The sequence below is a fragment of the Sycon ciliatum genome, chromosome 4 (assembly GCF_964019385.1).
Source record: "Sycon ciliatum chromosome 4, ocSycCili1.1, whole genome shotgun sequence".
NCBI lineage: Eukaryota > Metazoa > Porifera > Calcarea > Leucosolenida > Sycettidae > Sycon > Sycon ciliatum.
Genome location: NC_088646.1, coordinates 32,835,307 through 32,856,290, shown reverse-complemented (window position 1 = coordinate 32,856,290; position 20,984 = coordinate 32,835,307). Strand labels below are relative to the sequence as shown.

Genomic DNA, 20,984 nt, shown 5'->3' with positions numbered 1-20,984 from the left:
TTGGACACAGAAGCATTCCTGATGGCATTCTCCAGATTCATCAAGCGTCGCGGCACTCCGTCCATCATGGTGTCGGACAACGGCACGAACTTTACAGCTGCCGAGCGAGAGCTCCGAGAGGCGAGCGAAGCCATTGATCGCACGCAAGTCAGCAGGAAATTCGCTCATGAAGGAATAGAGTGGCGGTTCAATCCTCCGCGAGCACCCCACTTCGGAGGAGTATTCGAAATTGTTGTGAAAGCTGCTAAGCGTGCCATCACCACAGTACTCGCTAATGCTTCGCTTACCGACGAGGAGTTGCTGACCGCACTGATTGAAGCAGAGCATCTCATCAACACTCGTCCGCTGACTACAGTCTCAGATGATGCTCAGGATGATCAGCCCCTCACTCCCCAGCATTTCCTTGTGGGACGTATGGATGCGCCTCTGGCCAAGGAAGTGATGGTGCTTGGTGAGCATCAGCATCAGCGGAAGAGATGGGCGGCAGTACAGCGATTAGTAGACGACGTGTGGCAGCGATGGAAAAGAGAGTTTCTACCATCCTTGAACCTCCGGAAGTGCTGGCGCCAGGCCAAGAAGAGCTTGAAGGTGGGTGACGTGGTGATGTGGATGAGTCCCGGCACTCCGCGCGGAGAGTGGCCATTGGGTCGCATTATGGAGACCTTCCCAGGAAAGGACAACAAGGTGCGCGTCGTGGACGTCAAGATCGGAGGCAAGATCCTGCAACGTGCCATCCATCATCTCGTTCCTTTGCCAGTTGGAAATGAGTAACAGTGATGGACATGATTATGTAGTTGTGTCACACTCGGATTGTTTTTGTTTTTTTAGTGTGGTTTTCTCCTCGTGTGAGAGGGGGATATGTTCCAGTAGATCCCGTAGGTTACCGTTTGCTAGGTCGATGTATTGTGTGCTGACCCGGCACATGTGAGCATGATGCTAGTACTGACTAGACACTGTTAGGACCTGTCTAGACATGCGATTGTCTGTACCGTAGCATTAATCTAGTACATGCATGGCATGCAATACCTGCCGGATCATATGACGGAACTGGTTTGCTGATTGGCTGTACGTCTGTTCGCTTTATCAGCTGTGCTTTTTTTGTTATAGTACTAGTTTCACTTTGGAGAAGGGAGAGTTTTTTTGTCTCTTTGGAAAGCAGAGTTTTTTGGTCCTGGAGAGAGGACAATAGCAGAGTTGGTATGTCCGTGCCAAGGCACGATGATGTGTGCATACTATTAGTCTAGAGATTTTCGTTCAGTTACGAAGAACAGAAATAAAATACAGTCTTCTTTGGAGTCCAGATTTCGTGACCGAACATAACCCCTGCTATAAATGTGTTATTTAGGCAGACTGGACCATTGTGCAGGTCATAAAGAAGAAATGGGGCAGATACACGACTTACAATTTTCAAAACCTGGCTTCGTGTTATGTGTAATTTGTGTCAAAATTGTAGTATTTCAACATGACAATATCACTGGCTGTACTTCTCTTATATGGTACTTAACCCCTGCTATAAATGTGTTATTTAGGAAGACTGGTGTATTGTGCAAGTCATAAAGAAGAAATGGGGCAGATACACGACTTACAATTTTCAAAAACCAGCTTCGTGTTATGTGCAATTTGGGTCAATTTTTAGTATTCGGATTAACCTAGGATACGACTCTGAACAGTTCTGAACAGTTACCGCAACACTACACGCCGTTTCATAACTGCTGCTGTTGCCATCACTGGTATCAAGTAGTTCGGACATGGCAGGAGCTAAACAAATGCTGGTAGTCTTTCAAAGAATACTGGCGAGTGATAGGCTGTAAACGAAATGTGCTGCCTCAATAATTTCAAAAACTAGACACCCATGCGGCACGCTTGGAGGTGAAGTACAGAAGGCGAGTCGATCCGAGTATGACCTTTTGGACTGGACTGGACTGAATTATTCCAAAAATAACAACGAGGGGTCACGGGTGCGAGTCAACCCCTGTGACACGGATTTCTGTGCCGTGTCACCTCCCTAGTTTGAGTACGACTCCCTGCTGGCCATCAATAAAAAGTTGCAAAAGCATTGAATCAAGCAGTGCACCTTGTTGTCCTGGGTAGGCTCGACGAGCGAGCCGACGAAGTTCCGTGGCATACCCGTGCTGAGTTTCACTCGCCAGCTTCACTCGCTGGCGAAGACTGGCCTCGTGCATCAATGCTTGCTGGGGCGGCTCAAGACGGACATGCAGAGCCTCGACTGCGTCGGAAAAGTTTATGTCACGCGTGTGAGTTAGAATTTCGGTGAACATCTCATGAGCTGTACCAACAAGGCGAGCAGGTAGTAGCCGTAGCTTTTGGTCGTCGTCGTACCCACTCAGCTCGCATGTGTGGACGAAATGCCTCATGTACGTGGTGAAATCTTGGCCTGGCTGATTTCCGAATGTCTCAGGAAGCAAGACTGGCTTCGGCAGTGGACGTGCATGTGGTGTGTCTGTGTCCGGCAAACGAAAACGATGGGACAACCCTTGTACCGGCGAACTCTCGCGCTCTTCAGCAATGCTCATGTCACAGCCAGCTTCAGCGAGGCTACGCTCTAGCTTTTCTTGTCTCTTGGATTTCGCTGAACGGCCCATTGTGAAAAAAAAAATTGTTTTTGTATTTTTGAATTTTCGAAAAAAATTATCTGCAAAAATTTCCCGTGGACTCGATCGACGCCTCGATCAACTATCGATCTAATTCTAAATCTATTACGTAACCTATCGTGCGTAGCGGCAAACAACTAAATTTGGCAGAGACAACTCAAGACTAGACTACAACAGAACAGAACCTGGAGCATGCGCTCTTCTATGTGAGTGGCTCATTGCCAAGGGGAACGAGCGGGAAATACAAATAGTGAGTATTCAGGTCGTAGCATACATACACCTATTACACAATCATGAACAAAAACTACTTGAAAACCGGTCCTGTGTAAGCAGAAGAAGAATTTGTTCATACTCATATATAATTTGTGTCTTTCCCTCAAACTAGTCAAGATCATATATAATTATAATCAATCTGCGATATATATAATATATATGTATAATTTTAGAATTGCGATAAACAGAACGAGCTGAACAGTCATTAAATTTACACAAAGGAAATATCGTGTTCAAAACGAGTGAATACGAAGGCGGTGAAGAAAGAGGAAGGAGAAACAAATGTGATATGGAAGAAATGATGAAAAAAGAATACTTCGATACTGTCTTACACACACACACACACACACACACACACACACACACACACACACACACACACACACACACACACACACACACACACACACACACACACACACACACACACACACACACACACACACACACACACACACACACACACACACACACACACACACACACACACACACACACACACACACACACACACCGTCAGGCGAAATAGCACGTCATCGTACATTTGAGATCAGCGGGAAGAAGATGACGACGTCCACTAATTTAGTATCTGTGCACACGAATCTGCTGTGTGTGTGACTCTGTGTGTCAGCTATGATATCATCTTCTGTGGTTCCATGCCTAGCATGTACGTCTGAACCATCCTGCAAAGTTTGAATGACGTAGGTTGAGCGATCGCTCCGCGAAATATACTTTTTGAAATTCTCTTCATAGTATATCTTCCACCATTGAAATTTCGAATTTCTTCAAAAAAAGTGCTGAGAGGGGTGGCTTGCAACCTCGATATGGCTTGTTCCAGGTATGCTTTGGAGCCATCTTCTGTTGAAGTAGTGGCGGGGATCTGCCCTGCAACTGCTACAACAAAAAATGATTCGATCTGAGAAAGGGTGAGACCGCGAATCTTGGTTGAATATTGAGTATTTCAAGCCTTTTCACGACGAAGATGGAGTTCTTTTTGGAGATGGACGTCGTGGCAAAGGACATGGTGTCCGACGTCTGGCGTCTGGTGAAGCCAGGGACCATTTGTCCAGCCAGGTCGGCAGCCTAACCGTCGGTAAGCTTGTGTTTGGATCCCGTTCTGCTCGATGTGGTAGATCACAAACAATTTGATATCGCACAAATTGATCTCAGCATCGTGCGTACGGTATTTTATATTCAGAAAATCCCAAAGTGTCTCTGTGTGGCCGTCCTATGCCACGAGAAACTCCAATCAGGCTCCTATGTCCTCTGCCTTCATGATTGAATGTCCACTTCGTTTGAACAACGAACACAACAATAGAGGACGGCTTTGCAATGAAAAATACAGCTATACTGGAGCTGAAAAAAAGAAGAAAAAAACGTGCTCAGGATGAGACTCGAGTACACGCATACTCTCCCAGCAGGTGAAACGCAATTTTTTGTGAAAAATGCGTGACGCCGACTGACCAGTAATTTCGCCTGACGCACACCGCACACCGCACATACACACACACACACACACACGCACACACTTGTACTTGTTGCTCACTGCCAAAACTGGTCACGTGGGTCTACCCGGGAGAGGGGAGAGAGACTCAAAAGGAATCTTGGAAAGATGACTCAATTGGCTATTGAACCGCCCAACGGCCGACACCCCCTGAAATCCCCAAAACTCTGGGTGGACTTGAAAATGATCCCACTTATGGGCTCACCACACCTCGGTAAGCGGGTGGGGACAAGGTGCAGAAAAAAAGGATTGACGGCATCAGGGTATCCGTCCCGGGATCCAACTGCAGTTACCCCTGCCCCCAGTGAAGGTAATACTTGCTACTAGTGTGGGTGGCTAAATCAGAGGGGATCTGATATAAGCGTCACTAGCACCATTGTGCTACTCGGCCTCTATATAGAAAAACTGAGTCTCACGCGAAGCGTAAAATTTTTTTAGCATCATTGATTACACAAGAGTTAACCTAGCCAGAAGCAGTCCATGGTTAACAGGTATGTATACTTCAAATAGAAAGTATATGAACCCTGGAACCAACAAAGGTGGCAGGTACAACATTACACCTTCAAGTAGCCGAGCCTGTTGGCAACAGACCCAACACAATCAGGCATAAGTGTACCCACCAACTGAACTAGCTGGCACACACACGCACACACACACACACACACACACACACACACACACACACACACACACACACACACACACACACACACACACACACACACATGCATGCACGTACATATACACACACACATTAGTTGTAGGCTTACCGACACGTCCTGCTGCAAAATTTCTTTCCCAGCCAGTATTTGTGATCATCTCGACGCTGTCATCAACAGTACCATGCCACAGCTTCTTAATGTCACACTTGCCACTGCAGTGCTGCTCTTTGTTTTTCTGATCTGAAACTACCGCCTTGAAGCGACCGTAGAAGTTTGGATTCTCTACACGCTGCACACGTGTTATGTTGTTTGTGGCTGTCTTGCGAAACAACTCCACTGCTTCCTTGTATTCACGGTCTGTTGATTGAAGGTCCACTAGTTGGTATCGCTCCTTGCCGCTGGCCGTCCAGTACGGTGGAAAGGGGTCTTTCTTTTTCTTCAAGTACTCTACTGCTTTGCGCTTTGTTGCTTCAGCTTCTTTCTGCTTCTTATTTGCCAGCCTTTCGAAGCCTGAGAAGTGGCAGAGGCAAAGTCCACACATATAATACTGAAGTATACATTTGATGAGTTTCTGTGGAGGAGAAATTTTATAACCATACTTTTCGTGGTTTTAGCCGCACCGGGGTCTAAGCCGCACCCCCACCCCCCTTTTTCAGGCCCAAAATTCATATCCTTTTTGACATTCGGAGTACAAGCCGCACGTCAGATTTAGATTTTTTGGCCAAACTTGATGGGTGCTAGACTACTTGTACAATACAAGACGTTTTAAAGGGGAAGTTAAGCCTAAAATCAAATATTATACCAGTTGGAGTCTTCGGGGTGCTGAGTTAAATGGTCTTGGTCCGAGGAAGCTGAGACGCTCCCTTCCTCCTTTATTCCCAATCGAACTCGTGCACTTCCACCGAGACTGGGTGACTGCGCCCTACTAGATGGGGATTCGTACGCAAAATGTCACTAAAAGCGCCATTTCGTTCTTATAAAAGCCCAGATGATCGCGATTGGACCATATGTTGTAGTCTTTTGGACACTGAGTCGACTGGTTTTGGTCCGAAAAGGCTGCGATGTAGCGTTCGGCCCTTATTCCCAATCGAACATGGCTGAACAAGCGATCACGTGCTCCTGCGTACACCAGTCACCTGGCCACTGTGCCTGCAGGCTACAACTTGCAGCATGTTCGGGCGAGTTTCTGTCACTCGAGTTGAACCTTTGAACCTTAGAGTTGAACCTTGGTGTGAAAGTTGTCGCCTCCCTCCCCTCCCTCCCTCCCTCCCTCCCTCCCTCCCTCCCTCCCTTTCTCTCTCTCTCTCTCTCTCTCTCTCTCTCTCTCTCTCTCTCTCCCTATCGTGCTCTATGTTGAGCCACATTGCCTCAATCTCAGCCTGCACCCGCATTACTCCAAACTCTGTGCCCTGTGTGTTTGTGTACTTCATAGCGGTCTAGTATCTGCATGTGCATGTGGGGTGTGAGCTAATTAGTATCAAAAGAGCATTCTTTCTAGACTAAAGAGTGGTATATAATTATGATAAATAAAGGTAGAAATATTTTACTTTTTTGATATTACTTCCTCCGCGTCATTAAATTTTTTTTCGCTTCCCAGATCGATTTTTCGAATTTTTTTTGTCCACTCAAAGGGCAAAGAAATCAGCTAGAAATTGAGGCAGAGCATTGTCGACGGACCAAACTTTAGTTTGTGGCCTCCCGCTTCGCTGTACTTGCAGCTAAGGTCGACGTCTTCACCAGAGCTTGAGGCAGACCCTTCAGCACTCAACAATACGCTGAACAAGACGCGCGTTCAAATTCAGGTCAAGAAACTTCGTTTTCAAGCGATCCATGCCTCCAGGTGGCAGGCGATGAAGGCAAGCTAGCATTTTTCAAGTACACTGTAACGACCTTCCAGCGGGATAGGGTAAGCAGTTCCGCACCTTCTTTCCTTGGCAAGCGCTTCGCTGATTTTGTTGGTGTTTTCAGACCTGCTACCTTCGCAGCACCATGCGCCACAAGTAGCGCATTTTAGGAATTTGAGAACACCTTGTTCTTGCCATCGTCAACTTCAGCATTTCGTATTCAGGAGAGATACCAGGATTCTTATACCCAAGCTTGCAGTCTTGATAAATGCCCACGCGAACGATGTGGGACGGCACCAACTCCAGAAAAAACAATATGCGCTCTGGGGCGGAATAGTGCGGAGCGCGATGAATTTGCTTGGCGCGGAAGAGAGCTCCGACAAAGTCTGAGACCATCACGGCTTCAGTAACAAGTAGACATTGCGCAGGGTCGCACCAATGTTCGAACACAGAAAACAGCGATTCCGACAGTCTGACTAAGACGAGCCAAGTCACAAACATTGCGATGTGCGAAGCGACGATTTTAATGACGCGGAGGAAGTACAATGAGAGTGGCTAATCAATGGCTTGTCTACCAACTCTTTGCGATAACTAGCTCTAACACATCTACGAAGCGCAAACCAACAACCTTTCAACTTGGAAGGCTCAGGTGCGGAAAGTTCCAATGAGGCGAACGTCTCAACATCCATGTCATTTTGTACCTTGTGGTCGTACTATCTGACTGTATATTGTCTCGTTACCTTGGTGGACGGTTAGTCATAACTCGTAACTACTTATTGGTCCTTTCTCTTTACATGCTCCTATTGGCTCGACATCCGAGTTTTTATTAAGAAATATTATAGACAAATTTGCAAGTTTGAACAGGTAAAACATTACATTAGAATGAAACCTTTCGCCTTTACCTTCTGAAGTGGGTACAATGGGAAGGAGGAATATCTGGGAGAATCAACTATACTTCTTTGCAGCACACGTGTGAATATACACATTCGGAAACAAAAGCAAAATGGAAAATGCAAGCATTGTGCACCAAGCCGGCTGTACACATGTTCAGAACTTGTCCTTGTAAAGTTTTTGTAGAAGAGTGTATTCTCTATGGCAAACACCTCCAAGTTACGGGCACCTCGGTCTGAGTATCGGGCACCTGGCTGTGGGTGAGTTGTAGTGGAAATAATGCATGAATGTTCATGAATGCACATGCACATGCACATGTGCGTGTGTGTGTGTGTGTGTGTGTGTGTGTGTGTGCCTTGAACAGGCGTCCTTACCAGCTTCACGTTGACGACTTTCCTCCAGCCGAAGTTGACTTTGTGCACTGTTACACTTTTCAGCAATTTGTGCCTGTACCAGAGCCATGTCTGATGTGTTGCCATGTAGGACAATTGTGTTAGTGTCCTTGTATCTCAACAGGACACTGCGATTCTCAGCTCCCAACTCAATCTGCATTTCATCAGAAGCCGACAGAAGTTCCATGTCTGGATGTTGAAAGATGGATGATTTCAGAGTGCTACTGATTCGGCTCTGGATTCGCTTCTGTGTCGACCGAGTGGATCTACTATCAGGGCCAGTGAGCTTGAAGATGACCTCTTGCTCCTCGAATTCGGAGTTGTTTTTGTATGCCATTCGGTCAAGTCGATCCTGTTTGCGTACTGCCCTTGGATCAGTATCCAGGTCCTGGTCAAGCGCATCATCTTCATCGTCATCATCCTCTTCAAAGTCAAGCTCATCGACTTCCTCTTGCCTGCTAATAGTCTCTGCGGTGACTTCGAACTCGTCCTGAAGAGTGGTTGGGTGAGATGGAGGCGGTGCACCAACTGACACCATGGCTTGTGCGGTGCTCTGGACAGCTAGCTGGAACGGTTGCAGGTGATTAGGTGCGTACACCACCAGGAGGATAGACTTCAAGCTGGTCCGTGCCATGGACTGAGCACTGAACTTTCTTATGGCATTCATTGTGCCGTCGGCACAGTGTGTCACATCAAAGCCAAGGCCACCCGCTCCGAGTGCTGGAATGGCGATGGAGGGGCAGTTTAGCTGGCTTGCTTTCTCCAGGCACCCCAGGACAACATCTTCTATGAATTGCTTTTGATTTGCTACCTTTGATGCATAGTTCATTACAGCGTGAAGGATGTGCTTGATGTTTTTCAGGTTTCCACCCGATGTATCATACACCTGTCCTGGCGTAGCAGCAGTTTTCAGCTTGGCTTTTCTGCCATCCAGTGACTTCTGGACGGAGTCACCAGCCACGGCTAAGATGGCTTTCGACATTCCTGCGCTTTTCATCTGCAGATCGGGCATGACTGTTGTGACGATAGCAGCCACATTCTCTGTTGCAATGTCAGCTTGTTTAACCTTGGTTGTAATGCATGCAGCAGCAGCAGCAGCAGCAGCATTGGATGATGGTTTATTCACCAAACTACGTTGTGTCCGGGTAGCCGGTCTGTTCGTCACGCCAGAAGCCGACCGCACTTGGTCCAGGTGAGCCTGGAATGGAGGAACATGCCTTTGGTCATACATCACAAGTCGTATGGTCTGCACTGTACTCGATCCAGCCTGTGAGTCGAAAGCTTCGATGGCTGCAAACGTTGCCTGCACGCAATCTTGCACAGAGTAATTCAGGCCACCAGCACCCAAGGCAGGAATTGCAATTGAGGTACATCGGAGTTTGCTGGCCTCATCCAGACACTTGGTAACGATGGCTTTGAGGAAGTCTGTGGGTGAAGAGGTCTTTTCAGCATACTCCATAACGGCGTGTAGGATGTACTTGCTGTGTAAACTGCCAGCACTGGTCTTAATCACTTGACCAGGATTGGTCTTCTTCTTGCCGCGGCCATTTATCGTGTTCAGCTCACCTTGAACCCCTGGGCCTGCCACTCTTGCTACATTCTTGGACATGTTCGCCTTGGACATGTCCAGGCCGCTCATCGCAGTGATGACGATGGCGTCAACTTGCTCACCCGTGATGTCACCCTGTGCAACTGTAACGTTGTGAAGTGGAGGTGTAGCTGGACGATTGGACGTGGTCCGTTTCCGTGGTCCCGGCTGTTGAGTCCTGCTGCGGTGCTGGCCAGACTGAGCACCCAGAGTTGCTCGGCGGTTTTGCAAAGGCGCCTGAGAATCTTCATCGGAGTATTGATCTGAACTAGAGGAGCTGTCGGGGCTCGAGTCGCCATCACCTGCCCCATTGTCGCATGTGGTTGATATCTCATCTAGGAAGATGGAGTGCATGTTCGGATCAAAGATGCACAGGATTATCTTGCGCAATCGTGGCACTGACGTCGACTTGCTGAACTTGACCACAGAGCCGATGAGAATCTCAGCAACACGTCCGGGAGGGTAGTGACTGTTACCGGCACCCAACGAAGGCAGAGCAAGTGAAGCCAGGCCTTTCTCGTTAGAATCCCTCATGATGTTGATCGCAGCCGTCTCCAACACCTGAGCACGTAGCAGCAGAAGAATGAGAAGTGGGCAACAACGATTCGTCACTGATCATGAAAACAAGTGCTTGTGCCCTGTGAAGTGTTTGATTATGAAATACACTCCTTGTAATGATCTGCGGAGCCAAAATGTATCAGAAGGGCCAACTAAACAGTAGGAAAGGGAAGGAGGAAGGGTGGGTGTGTGTGTGTGTGTGGGGGGGGGGGGGGGGGGGGTGTTAAAATACGGCTAACAAACATACCCATGAAGACAAGTACTGTAAAAGCCCTATATATAACGAAGTGCTAACTCTAACGAATTAACGAGGAGAAATCTGTCATTAAAATAGAAATCGTTATACAGAAATCGATACATATACAGTCCTATTGAGAGTTGAGAATGAGTGAGAATCGTTACCTTTGCTACACGTAAACTAGTCAATTTTGGGAAATCGTTATAATTATATGCGCCTCGTTAGAATAACAGCTTTTACAGTAGAACATATTGACGAGACGCATGGGAAGAACCATAAAAGTCAAACATGTACCACACACGCACGCATGCATACATGCACGCATGACCACATGCACACACTTCACACACACGCACGCACGCACGCACACACGCACGCACACACACACACACACAAACACTGTACCCAGTAACTATGCTGTATCCTACCTGCTCTGAATCGTGCCCAGAATAATTCGGCAGGACAGCATGGTACACGTGGCTGGCTTGTAGATTGTATCCCTTGGTCACCTTGAATGTACCGGCCACGCTGTACAATCTTGGAACATTCTTTTTGCAGACGAGACCCTGCTGCTCTGCTGATAGCTGCGGCAGTAGGACCAGCTCCATTCATCTGCAAACTTGATCCGCACGAATTGACAATGGCATCAGCCTGCACCACAAAAAGGAAAAGCATACAGTAAAAGCTGATATAAGCAATCTGAGTGGTGGTATTACAGACCACCTACTTTTAACGACCGTTTTTCCATGCACGGACAGTTCTACACAGGAGCTGCACCGGATACAGCGACCATCTGCCTTGCGCAACCAGCGACCGGCATTTAGTGCACCAAGTGCCATACTGGACCTGCACACAGCGACTAAAACTAGCCAAATGGCTGGTAGGGTTGACTGCAACAGGGCTGAAATGCGCTCCGAAGCAAATGCATGCAGTCAACAGAAGTGACAAGTGACAGTGCAGGATGCGCTGCATGCACTTGAGTGAGGTGTGCTTTGCCTGCACAAAAGTATTCTACCCTCCACACCTGTCAATATGAGTACATGGAAGTACAATTATGCACAGGTATGTACACGATCCGATATGCCACGATTGTAGAGGACCTGGTTCTAAAGGCCACCTGGCTTTAATGACCGCTTGCACCGTGGGGTGGTCGACTGTACACTGTGCTTGCGAGCCCGGTGCTTGCGATCCCGGTGCATGTGAGCCCAGCGTGCGCAAACAAACTCAAACTGGCCAGTTCCAAGTGCCCAACATCTGTGTGTATACTTCATATTGCAACTCTGTGTGACAATGTGAGCATTTTGACAGATATTTTTGGGTTCAAATAATCAGGGTTACACCTGTGTAGGATTAGTCTTCTAATATGTACGTGAAAGGAGTATTCCAGCTTTGGCAGTTGAAAGCATACCTGACAAAGAGAAATATCTCCTTGTTGAACTTCGATAGCAACTCCCTCTGGAGTGGTCAAGCCCTTTCCATTCGGCGAGAGCTTGCAGATACGTGTAGGCTGCGCTGCCTTCTGGGGCAAGAAGTATGCTGCCGCCATTTTCACTTTGTTGAAGATCCCTGGGTTCTCAGGTGCCGCTCTTGACTTTTTTCGTGACTTTGGCTTGGGCCGCTGGTGTGATGGTGGCTCATTCAGCATTTCCTGGGCAGCCATGTCTGTACCTTCGCAGCACTGGGCCAATTCTGAACTCAGTAGTTCAAGTATTTCGGGCCTGAGGTCAATGAACACAACCTTCTTCAAACGGCAAGCTGGGTTTTCACTCAGCCATGACACCGTGGCATTGGCCAGCTCACTGGCACAGATCTCGTCTGGAAAGCCGAAAATCAATGAGGAGATTGCGGGCACGGCTACAGTGTCCAGGTCTTGGGACTCCTGTAGGACGTTCTGCATGCATTCAGCAAGCTGCGATCGGCACTTCTGCTGCTGATGACGGTCCCATCTGGGCCCCACGGCGTGTAGCAAGACCTTGCAGGGTAGACGACCAACAGTTCTTGTGCGATACACAGCGGATACGGACAACTGGCCACCGCTGACTTGCCGAACATGGCGAGATGAATCTCGTTGAATATCCGGACCACCGGCCCGGGATATGGCCCCTGCCACTCCTGCACCATGTTGAAGGCGTTCATTGCATGCATTTGTCATGGCCGAGCAGTGAAACTTGGTGATATCACCTTTGTACACCAATAGTTGCTTTCCTGCCGGCAGACTGTACGTCGCCATAAGTTGGGCGCTTCCTGGGTTGTGTTTGGCCAAGCCATTGGGCACTTCGTCAGCCTCGCCATCGTCTGAGGATTCCTCTTCACTTTCCATCTCGGCTTCACTCCGGGACATGATGTCAACGTCCACATTGGAGTTCCTCCCCTCGTCTACAACCTGCGCTTTGTACTCGGCGTTGTTCAGATGGTCCTTTAAGCCCGGCATTGCCATTGGAAACTTCTGCACATGGTACCGTGCAGCCAAAGTTTTGAGCTCGGCGTGAGCTGCCTCAACATCTTCACTTGGTCCTTTGAGCTCAATACGGTTGTTGCGGTCAGCAAAGTGAACTGTAGACGATTTAGCTTTCAGTGTCTCTATCTGTTCGCCATAGTGTTCCTTCATGAATTGAAACTGGGACGCACGCAGTTTAAACACCACCGTCTGTCGTCCCCTTGATTCAAGAATGACCCTGACCTCTTCTTCACATTCGGAAACGGCGCTCTTTTCACCGCAGATGTGAATACTTGATGTGCGCTTATCAGTGTGTACTTGAAACAATCTAGCTTCCAACTCTGCTCTGGATTCCAGAATGGCGGACTTGAGATCAAAACGATTAACTGCTGTCAGTTCACTCTTGTCCATGCCGATCTCAGTGAATGTGAGGGACGCATGAATGTCTTCCACAGCTTGGTCATATTCATACTCATCAGCTTCATGGTAGAGAACTTCCACTTTTGCTCGCTGACTTTGCCCTTTGGTAGTTCTCAAGCGGCACTTCGTTCCTTCGAGACACTGCCTGATGTAGTCTAAACCAGCTTCAGAGCGCATTAGTTGACGAACATGTTCATTTTCAAACGTCAATACCGTCGTCTTTACTTCCTTGATAGCCTGCTTGAGCTGGTTTGAAGCATCGGTCACCCTCTTTTCTTGGCCCGAGATGGTGAGTTTGAATATGCCTGGTTTGATCTCTTCTTCCACAATGCTTTCCACCCGTGTTGCGGTCTGAATATTCTCTATGCATCCAGCCATCTTCAGCAGCTCCAGCACATCTTCCTTGACGTTGCCAATGTCGCTTGTTCCTTTTTTGGTCGTGCTCTTTGCTTGTTTGGCGAGTAGTGATACAAACTGAGATGCGTCAGTTTCCACACTGAACACATGCAGGCATGCCTCCTCTGGGTTCGCAACCACTTCAGTGTTGTTTGGCAGCAGTGTTTCGGAACACCAGTCCAGCAGCATGTCATGGTATTCGACTGGCACAGCCACTTTGGCCTCCTGGACCAGCTTGAAGGCATGTGCTAAAGCCGCATTGACAGCCTCTACCCAGTGTGTTATGTATAGCGCTTTGCTTCCAGGCCGCACCACAATGTGATCTCCATTGATGGTGAACTCTGCATGGATATCATGAAGTTCCTTGACCAGCATTTCCTTGAATGGTTTGCAGGACTTCAGGAATGCAGCCTTTGTGTTAGGTATAGGCTGTTCCACCTTCTCAGGCATGCTGCTCAGTCGCATCTTTCTCTCGTCATCTTCACGAGCAGGGAAATGGAAACCCTCAAACTGTTCCGAACATTCAAGTTGATTGCCGGACATGGCAGAGCTGGTCTTGGCAGTCCTTGCAGCTGAACATTACACACACACACACACACACACACACACACACACACACACACACACACACACACACACACACACACACACACACACACACACACACACACACACACACACACACACACACACACACACACACACACACACACACACACACACACACACACACACACACACACACACACACACACACACACACACACACACACACACACACACACACACACACACACACACACACACACACACACACACACACACACACACACACACACACACACACACACACACACACACACACACACACACACACACACACACACACACACACACACACACACACACACACACACACACACACACACACACACACACACACACACACACACACACACACACACACACACACACACACACACACACACACACACACACACACACACACACACACACACACACACACACACACACACACACACACACACACACACACACACACACACACACACACACACACACACACACACACACACACACACACACACACACACACACACACACACACACACACACACACACACACACACACACACACACACACACACACACACACACACACACACACACACACACACACACACACACACACACACACACACACACACACACACACACACACACACACACACACACACACACACACACACACACACACACACACACACACACACACACACACACACACACACACACACACACACACACACACACACACACACACACACACACACACACACACACACACACACACACACACACACACACACACACACACACACACACACACACACACACACACACACACACACACACACACACACACACACACACACACACACACACACACACACACACACACACACACACACACACACACACACACACACACACACACACACACACACACACACACACACACACACACACACACACACACACACACACACACACACACACACACACACACACACACACACACACACACACAAACACAAACAAACAGAGAAACACCTGTGAATAAAAAATTAATACCAGTAGAGAGCTATCCTCTTTAGTAAACTAAAGAGGTCTTGAAATATCCCAGAGAGATGCACATACTAATATGGTCTTAATTAAGCCACATTGTAGTGGCTCAATAGCACAGGACAGATGTGTGTGTGTGTGTGTGTGTGTGTGTGTGTGTGTGTGTGTGTGTGTGTGTGTGTGTAAGTGTGATAGTATGTATGTACATGCGTGTGAGTGTGTGACTGTGCATATTATACATACATGCATGAGGGCAGAATCAACTGACCGTCAGTGTGCAAAGATTCCAGAAAGGAAATGGCATAAATTTCTAAGATTGCCAGCCACTTATTGCATTATCTCACCTGCTGGGTCATCATAGGTAACTCTGACGCTATCTCGCGATTGCTTAGTCACGGCCACTGGGTTTGATGGCCTGAGCAACTCCCAAGCATCAGACTCAACCTCGTCACGCTCGCCCGGGAACTTCGCGTACAGGGAGCATGGTGACTTGACTCTGCGAACTCGCAAATAGCGCCGTCCTACTTCGTCGAATGGCGAGTCTGCGCAGCTGGATTCAATGAGGTCGAAGTCTAAACACAACATAGCAGACAAGAGCAGACAGTATTATAGTATTGTATGCTCAAATCCAAATACCTGCATGCAACGCATTGCACACTTATAAATTTATAAAATCTCACATAAGAAACGAGCATCGTCAGCATGAAAATTGACACTACCCGATCAGTGAAGGTATTGTCCCATCCCATTCCCAATGACATTTACGTTTACTTCCCCCGCAGTTTCCTGCTTTGAATCATAGGCTATGCCATTGATAAGGCACAGGGAAAGAACCAGCACTCAAGAATTGTTCAGGCAGATATGCAAAATATCACGAACTGGGATAGTAGCTGAGGAAGTACGGCAACCCGCATCACTAAGTTGGCCCTCTCCCAAGCTAGCTTTGTCCTGTCAGGCTCTGTGTTCTCAACTTGGTGTTGGCCCTCTCCCAAGCTGGCCTTGTCCTGCCTGGCTCTGTGTTCTCAATCCCGGTGTTGGCCTTCTCCCTAGCTGGCCTTGTCCTGCCTGGCTCTGTGTTCTCAATCCCGGTGTTGGCCTTCTCCCTAGCTGGCCTTGTCCTGCCTGGCTCTGTGTTCTCAATCCCGGTGTTGGCCAGCCCCACTGTGTATGTTACCAGGGTCACAGCAACAATTAGTTGCCAACCATGCAACTCCTGATGTCGCGCATGGTAATTTATTCAGGGTAGCAATCAACCACCCTCCAGTAGTGAACACCTAACCGGTAAACTGGCTGCTACTTACACAGCTGCAGCACTGCTGGAAAGTCACATACATGGGCCAAACTCATGCAGGCAGGGATACTCACCAATTGATGCTCTGAACCGGAAAAGGGCACGGTCAAATCGGAACTCAGGCGGTGGATGGATGTCAGATGGTTTGATACCAGCCATTCCAGCCATGTAGAACTTCAGCTTGCCTTGCTCCCAGCTGATGTCACCTGGTATGTCAAGAACAAGCAGATGATCGTCCATGTATTCAGTGGTCGCAGATGTTGACTTGGTCTGTTCAGTGACAGCCTGCTCCTCGCAAGGTACTACTTGCCCCGCTGTCTCATTGGTTGGCGCCAGGATGGATTGCATTGCTTCCAGTGAGAATGGCCGCACAGTGAGAATGTTGTCGATGATATGATGCTCTCGATCGGTCAGGGACGCAGCCACTGGAGAAGGGCACAGAAGACAGAGGAAATGGAAATGCTATTCTGCCGCAACCATTCATGCCAGCATGGTGCAGTTTTTTGAATTTTTGTAGGTGTGTTACGAAAACACTGCCACTAGCTTGACACACACACACACACACACACACACACACACACACACACACACACACACACACACACACACACACACACACACACACATACACACACACACACCTTGAACCTTGAACGTGCCCATAGCCGATGGCAATGATAGCGAAGGGACTATCTGCCAGCTTTGCAGTACGGAGCGTGGCGCTTGAGATCCCCGCGACGACGGCAGACCTTTCCACATGCGCAGCAGAAGCCAGAGTCAGGATCAGGGGAGCACGTGCGGGAGGACGACGATGAGCAATCTGCCTCCAGGCAGAGCGATCCTGGGCAGCATCAAATCAGCAGTCAGAAGGCACAGGGGGCTGATGGAGCGGAGATCATCCACAATGACGTCACGCCACCGCTTGCGTGGACCATGGCGAGAGCGCGTTGCAGGGAGCTCCCCAAACAAAACTCACTTCGGCATATGGTCGTTGTTCATCCGGCCAACATGGCCAAGCCAACGCAGTCGATATTCCCGGATGATGTCCGCGACGTCACAGCAATGCCGAGGGTTCTGGCCATGGTAATGGAGGTGACGCGGTTGTCCCACTGGTCCCGCCTGGATATGCCAACGATGATGCGAACACACTGGTGATGAAAGGCGTTGAGAGAGCGCAGGTCCGGTGCCTTCGGCGTCCACGTCTCTGCTCCGTACAGAAGGGTCGTCAGCACAAGGGCGATGTACACGCGGCGCCGACAGCGGTGAAATAACGATCGATTCTCAAACACCGGGACACGGAGACTGCCGAACACACACGAAGCCTTGGCGAGACGGGACTGAACATCATGCGAAGACTGCCCGTCCCGATGGATGACGCTGCCAAAGTACGCAAAACTGTCAACGGCCTTGATGGTGCTCTCACCAAGAGACACCGGCTCATTCATGGGCGAATTGACAGTCATGCACTTGGTCTTTGATAGACTGACCGTGAGGCCCAACCGCGCCGCACACGAAATGAACAATTCCGTACACACACACACACACACACACATCCATTGAACACGTGATGTGTGCAGGAGTGCAATGTCTGCTCTAGGATTTCAAACCAGCCGGGTACACGTGTACCTGGCACAACTCTTGCAACCGGGTCAGAGCTGGGTACGTTCAAGTGCGGCTACTGTACATAACCGGGGAGTCAGAATTATCTTACGACTCCCTGATTGTGTCCCAACCAGTTCACAACTGACCGGTGTTCTTTTTCCAAGCGGGTCCAAGTACCCCCCCCCCCTCCTCCAACCAGGTCACTGACCCAGCTGACCCGGCTCTGGAGCAGACACTGGAGCGCCAGTATTCCATGCATTTCGTGAACAACCGCCCATGTTAGAATCACACAGTGCAGTTTGAGAATTCTCAACATGGCCAAAAAAGTTCAAGATTTTGGAAATCTGTTGCACGTTTGGAGGATCCGAATAACTCCAGCCGCATGTTTCCGGAACCTACTGTGCTCACGAGGATATGGTTGGGAGTGCATGGAAGGTACTGCACTTGTAGTGGAACCTCGGAATTCCGATTGCCTTTCGGACATGGCAGAGTGGTCTGATCTGTGAAAAATGATCTAAAAAGTTCAAGATTTTGGAAATCTGTTGCACGTTTGGAGGATCCGAATAACTCCAGCCGCATGTTTCCGGAACCTACTGTGCTCACGAGGATATGGTTGGGAGTGCATGGAAGGTACTGCACTTGCAGTGGAACCTCGGAATTCCGACTGCCTTTCGGACATGGCAGAGTGGTCTGATCTGTGAAAAATGATCTTCCTGTACTTGTGCTAGTGGAGGAAAATTCAGGACCGAGCAAAAGAGGTCAGACTGACGAGGTGGTCAGTTTATGGAGGTGGTCGGAAAGCAAAGTTGCACTGCAGCTCTTTCAACATTAACATGTTATCCCTTGCCTTGGGATGGTCTTCAATGGATTCTTGGTGCAGCAGAAACTGTCCTCATATGACAGGATACCGCTTGATTCAGGGATGCATGTTCGATATACAGCAATTTGGTGTATGAAAATTTGTCGGGATTCCGCTTCGCACAGGATCCGGTAAACACAGGTTTTATTGTTAATCATGCGCCATCCAAGAGCCCATCCGAAGATCCGAGGGCCGCAGGGGCCACATGAGTCTTGGCGCTGCTGTCGGCTCGCGGGTCGGATTTCTTTCGCTACAACTGTTCAAGCACACATCCAGCTGCATACAAGTATAATTGAACACTGCCCTGCCTTACAACCATACAACGTTATCATGGCCAGCTGAGATACCCTGGGCAACGAACCCGCAAGGGAGTGCAACAATGCTTTTCGCCAAGCAATAGCAGGGTGCAATTGTAAGCTAGTAGCAACAAGAGAGCTGCCAGCTCAGGGCCCTTGTCATGCTTGTTCTTTACCTAGGTCACTCACATGAGTTACTCAAGCTGACAGAAACGTCTTTGCAACACAGCTATCAAGATGTACCGGACAAAACCCAGCATATATTTGATGCAGTGACCGGACATACACGTATATGGGGTATAATATTTTTATGTATGGAATCTGAGCTTCTGTTATACTCATTCGTGACATCAGACAACTATTATCCTCTCACATGATGCGTCGCCCGCTTAGCTGCCCCCCCCCCCCCCCCCCCACAGAGAGTACGAAATAACACACATGATGACCTATGTAAATACCGAGCATCGTGAGAGCCCCGAGCTTGTAAACCGTGCCGAACGGGTGCCGCCGGAATATGGAGGTCTGGCCGTATGACGTTCAGTCTAATAATAGAAGCAAACGGCCAGCCTTTCTGGGCTATTGTATGCACTGTTCCGGCCAACACAATGCCTACACTGGCAAGACATGTTGTGGTTCGGCAGTGGGCACGTGTGTTCAGCACAGTATCTTTGAGGCATACCCAGACGTCGCTTTGCAAGTAGACAATCAAGGGGGGGGGGGGGTTTCGGTACTTTTTGGTATAGGATACGTGTACTCCGTGAAGTACTGGAACGGAAATAAGCATTGTATACTCGTACTCATAGTAGGCACTTCAGTCACGTGACATGACCTGTCAAAAAGTGCTAACGCTGAATCGCGTACATGCGTGGCACCAAGGAAAGGCGCATGCATAGATCGATCTGTAGCTGCACGGAAGCTGCGCAGGGCCTTCTCGTGTGGCGCAGCATGTAGCTGAGGCCCTCAGCTTTCGTTTGAGCCCACATACGTCATGATGCGGCAATTTTTTGAACTCACGTACAGTTCGAGTAAAATCGGCAAGGATTTTTCGGGCATTTCACTTGGTTGCACGCATTTGCCATGTAGCTCATCGTCTTCAGCGTCGTATTTCCTTTCGGAATCAGTTGTCCTCGTTCGTCCGACACTTTGCGCATTGCTGCGCAAGGAGAAATAATGCGAGGTGTTATTGGAAGCGAACCGCGACAGGCGTCCTCCCGGCAATAGTCCTTGTTCGTCGGAGCCCATGCGCATGGCTGCGCAAGAAGAAATATTGCCAGGTGTTATTGGAGTCGCATCGGAGCAGTCGTCCTCTCCTGCAGGCGACGAGTAGGACAGTATATACTTCGGCGACTGGACCAAGAGAGCTGACATCAAAACGGCCTGCTCCGAACAAATCGTCAGCTGATCAGCAGGTGGCTTCCAGCGACCAAGAAAAGCATTGACGGTGATATTATACCAAGAATCCAGCACACACTCT

General features: G+C 48.8%; 1 protein-coding gene across 1 annotated transcript in view; it reads right to left on the bottom strand.

Moving 5' to 3' along the window:
• The window catches only part of LOC135815726 (protein mono-ADP-ribosyltransferase PARP14-like), a 44,091-nt gene that overhangs the window by 12,446 nt on the left and 10,661 nt on the right, over positions 1-20,984 (bottom strand). Inside the window, 7 exon segments of the mRNA XM_065329059.1 lie at positions 5,160-5,561; positions 8,161-10,327; positions 10,991-11,088; positions 11,090-11,213; positions 11,971-14,387; positions 15,807-16,034; positions 16,828-17,178. Of these exon segments, the coding sequence (XP_065185131.1) occupies positions 5,160-5,561; positions 8,161-10,327; positions 10,991-11,088; positions 11,090-11,213; positions 11,971-14,387; positions 15,807-16,034; positions 16,828-17,178 (5,787 nt within the window).